Source organism: Cebus imitator, unplaced genomic scaffold, assembly GCF_001604975.1.
Source record: "Cebus imitator isolate Cc_AM_T3 unplaced genomic scaffold, Cebus_imitator-1.0 Scaffold253, whole genome shotgun sequence".
NCBI lineage: Eukaryota > Metazoa > Chordata > Mammalia > Primates > Cebidae > Cebus > Cebus imitator.
Genome location: NW_016107568.1, coordinates 1033258 through 1037033, shown reverse-complemented (window position 1 = coordinate 1037033; position 3776 = coordinate 1033258). Strand labels below are relative to the sequence as shown.

The window sequence follows — 3776 nt, the reverse complement described above, 5'->3', positions numbered from 1 at the left end:
AAAAAAAAAAAAAAAAAAAAAAAAAAAAAAAAAAAAAAAAAAAACTATAGCCATGGCTCGTGAAAGACTAGACCCTGGAAATGGAAGGCCACCAGGAGCTCAGGGAATTATTGTCAGCTCTGTCTTTTGGGAGCTATTCGGTTTCTCTAACTGCTTTGTGCTTTGATCTCTCTCTAGAGCAGCTTTTACTCTTCAGTACACAGGCCAAACATGGTTGCTCTAGTTCAAGAAACCAGTGAGAAACTCTACTACGCTTTCTGAATAATCGGATTTCTTCTAAGATATAGGATCTCTAACATACTGCATATTAGGATTTCATTTCCAGGACTGATCCTAAAACAAAATTAACTTGCAATACAATAACAGTCTTTGTTTTTTTTTTTTTTTTTGAGACAGAGTTTCACCCTATAGCCAAGGCTGCAGTACCATGGCATGATCTTGGCTCACTGCAACCTCCACCTCCCAGGTTTAAGCAATTCTTGTGCCTCAGCCTCGTGAGTAGCTGAGACTACAGATGCGTGCCACTATGCCCAGCTAACTTTTTGTATTCTTAGTAGAGATGGGGTTTCACCATGTTGCCCAGGCTGGTCTTGAACTCTTGAGCTCAGGCAATCTGCCTGCCTTGACCTCCCAAAGTGCTAGGATTACAGGCGTGAGCCACCATGCCTGGCCCCAAATAAGATCTTTTAAAAATAAAGTTTCACTTACCTAGAATTCAGCCATTACATAAATGATACCTAACCCATCAGGTAGAGGAAGAGAGAAGGGAGGAAGGAGAGAAGAAAGGGGAGGGATTAGCTGAGAAACCTAACCTTGCAATCATAAGTTCTGATTTACACAGAGAACCTGCTTGCTACAGTAAGGAGGAAAACACCAGCAGTTAAAAGATAGAATTTTTTTCAAATGCATGCTAGAATTTGTGTTCTTAATAGTACTTAAAGATGCATTAATCATAGCTAAGAGGATAAAGAATTTATGACTAGATGGCTCCTTAAAGAGGTTCTAGCCTCCACGCTTATTTGATAGCTGAAGAGTTAAACACCTGCCCCAAGTCAGTTAGTGAGGGTCAGTGCCCAAATCAGACCTCCTGTCTCCTGACTCGAGAGCCAGTGACCTCCTCCATCATGCCAGAAAACCTTTCATTCCAGGAGCATTAATTCTGACAAAGATGGTAGCCTTACCGAGGGGCATAATGGAGAGGTATTTGCCTCGAAACTTGCTGGTGATTTTGATTTCCTGACGCAATGTCCAGCCATTTTTGGACTCAGCATGGTGTGCGGCAGCAGGGGGATGATGACTCACCTTGAAGAAATCAGGTTCAAATTAAGAGGGCAGAAAGGAGAAGGAAAAGATACTGCCTATTAATTGGTGAGAAACACCCAAAATTCACACTTGACATTTTTACACCCACAACAGAAGGCGAATCCCAGAACCTTCAGGGTCTCCAATGCCGAAGTTCTGAAGAAAAAGAATGAAACCTGAGATGACAGGGACTAGAATTTCCGCAAACGTTAAGACCCAGGACATTAAACAAAAATCATCTCTTTCTTCAGAAAGAAAATTTGTTATGGTCCTGAGGTTCCTTTACCTGCTCACAGAGAGATCGGTACCCATTTTCCTCTAATCGGTCCAGCTCAAAGGTCTCTCCAAGCAGTGGGTTGAATGGCTTACTGGTGCGGAAGACAGTAGTGGAGTAGGAGGACACGGTGAAAGCTGCAACATAACAAAGCTGTTCTACAGAATTCTCACATTTGGCAGCTCGGTCTAACAGCTCATGGTATTCCAGATCTTCAGTAAGGCGCTGAAGCATGGACAAGGGCTCATTAAAGTTCACCTGTAAGGAAAAGAACAGACATAAAAACTCTGCCCACTCATCTGTAAGAGACAGTTTAATTTTTTTGCAGTTGAGGAAATAAATCACTGGGAAAAGAGGACTTTGCTCAGTTGAGCAGCTCTAATATTTAACCCACAAGCAACCCATTTTCCTTGTCAACTGTTCATGTCTGCTGAGTGGCAGAAATCACTGTTTTCATTTCACTAACTGTAAGCTCTTTGAGATGGAAACCATGTCCCTTCTGTTGAGAGCTACGTACCCAAGATGCATCAGTGCCTGGCCCACAGAAGACCATCATCAAATAGGTGTTGGATAAATAAGTTAAAAAAAAAAAAAAATATGGCCTTCACGGTGGCTCATGCCTGTAATCCCAGCACTTTGGGAGGCCAAGGTGGGTGGATTACGAGATCAAGAGATCGAGACCATCCTGGTCAACATGTTGAAACTTCGTTTCTACTAAAAATACAAAAATTAGCTGGGCATGGTGGTGCACACCTGTAGTACCAGCTACTCGGGAGGCTGAGGCAGAATTGCTTGAACCCAGGAGGTGGAGGTTGCGGTGAGCCAAGATCGTGCCATTGCACTCCAGCCTGGGTAACAAGAGCGAAACTCTGTATCAAATAAAATAAAATTAAATTAAAAAAAAAAAAAAAAAAAAAAAAAAAAAAAAAAAAAAAAAAAAAAAAAAAAAAAAAAAAAAAAAAAAAAAAAAAAAAAAAAAAAAAAAAGAAAAGAAATGTAACATATTTTAGCACAAGTTACCCAGAGAGGAAGTCAGGTATTTAAAATTCTTGAAGAATGAAATAAACAGTAGTAAATTATAAGTACAGCTGTATCCTGACTAGTTATAAAAGTTGGCTTCCTCCCTGGACAAAGCAACTGCCAAGTTCAGTTCTCCATCAGGCCAGGATTCTGATTTCTTCTCTGAGGGTGGATAATTGTGTTTCTGGAAGTGAAGTGCTTATGATGGGGGTTGTGAAGGGGCTGTGCATGCTCTTACCTTTCCAATTTTGAAGCCAGCTTCGGGCAAACAAGTACTGGACGAAGCAAGCCTATGTGTGTATATGTGTGTGTAGGAGGGGGAGGGTTGGGGGCTGCTGTTGGGGGAGACATTCATTGATTCATTTATTCACTTACTCATTCCACATATATTTATGGAGTACCCATGTGTACCAGACCCTTTGCTACCCACTGGGTACAGAGAAGTGAACAAGAGAAGCTGACTATTTTGGGGAGTGGAGGGGTAGAGAGCGAGAAACACAAGTCTCACTCTGTCACTCACGCTGGAGTGCAGTGGCACAATCTCGGCTCACCACAACCTTCGCCTCTCAGATTCAAGCAATTCTCCTGCCTCAGCCTCCAGAGTAGCTGGGACTACAGGCACATGCCACCAGGTCTGACTAGTTTTTTGGGTATTTTTTAGTAGAGACAGGGTTTTACCGTGTTAGCCAGGATGGTCTCGATCTACCAACCTCATGATCTGCCCGCCTTGGCCTCCCAAAGTGCTGGGATTACAGGCATGAGCCACCACGCCTGGCCAACTATTTGACATTTTGATTGATTTTGCTATGTTAAAAATTTGCTATAAAACAAGTCAGCTTCCATCAAGCTTTAGTCCATGAAGCTTATTTAATCAACGATATAGATGAACAAGTCTAACAATTATTAACCTGAGTTCTAAGTCCAGATAACAAAAGAAGAAAGAAAAAAAAAATCCTTTGTAGTGAATGCTCTCGTCTTAAGCAATACTTTAGTTAAAGAAACAAACAAAAACAACATTTTTCTTTCTGATAGCCCACCTCTTCTGGCATTTTTGTTCACCCTCCTACCCACCAATCTCTGAGCTACATATTACCTTAATATTTGCTATTCTCCCTCAGTTGTGAAATTAACATCGTATAATTTTTATCTATAAAAACCTCTGAAAACAAAATATCAAGGA

General features: G+C 41.2%; 1 protein-coding gene across 1 annotated transcript in view; it reads right to left on the bottom strand.

Annotated features, from left to right (window-relative positions):
- The window catches only part of LOC108282864 (oxysterol binding protein), a 41556-nt gene that overhangs the window by 15971 nt on the left and 21809 nt on the right, over window positions 1-3776 (bottom strand). Inside the window, exons 8-9 of the mRNA XM_017498887.2 lie at window positions 1589-1834; window positions 1182-1302 (exon numbers count right to left, since the gene is read on the bottom strand). Coding sequence (XP_017354376.1) covers window positions 1182-1302; window positions 1589-1834 — 367 coding nt within the window. The remainder of the gene's footprint in view (window positions 1-1181; window positions 1303-1588; window positions 1835-3776) is intronic.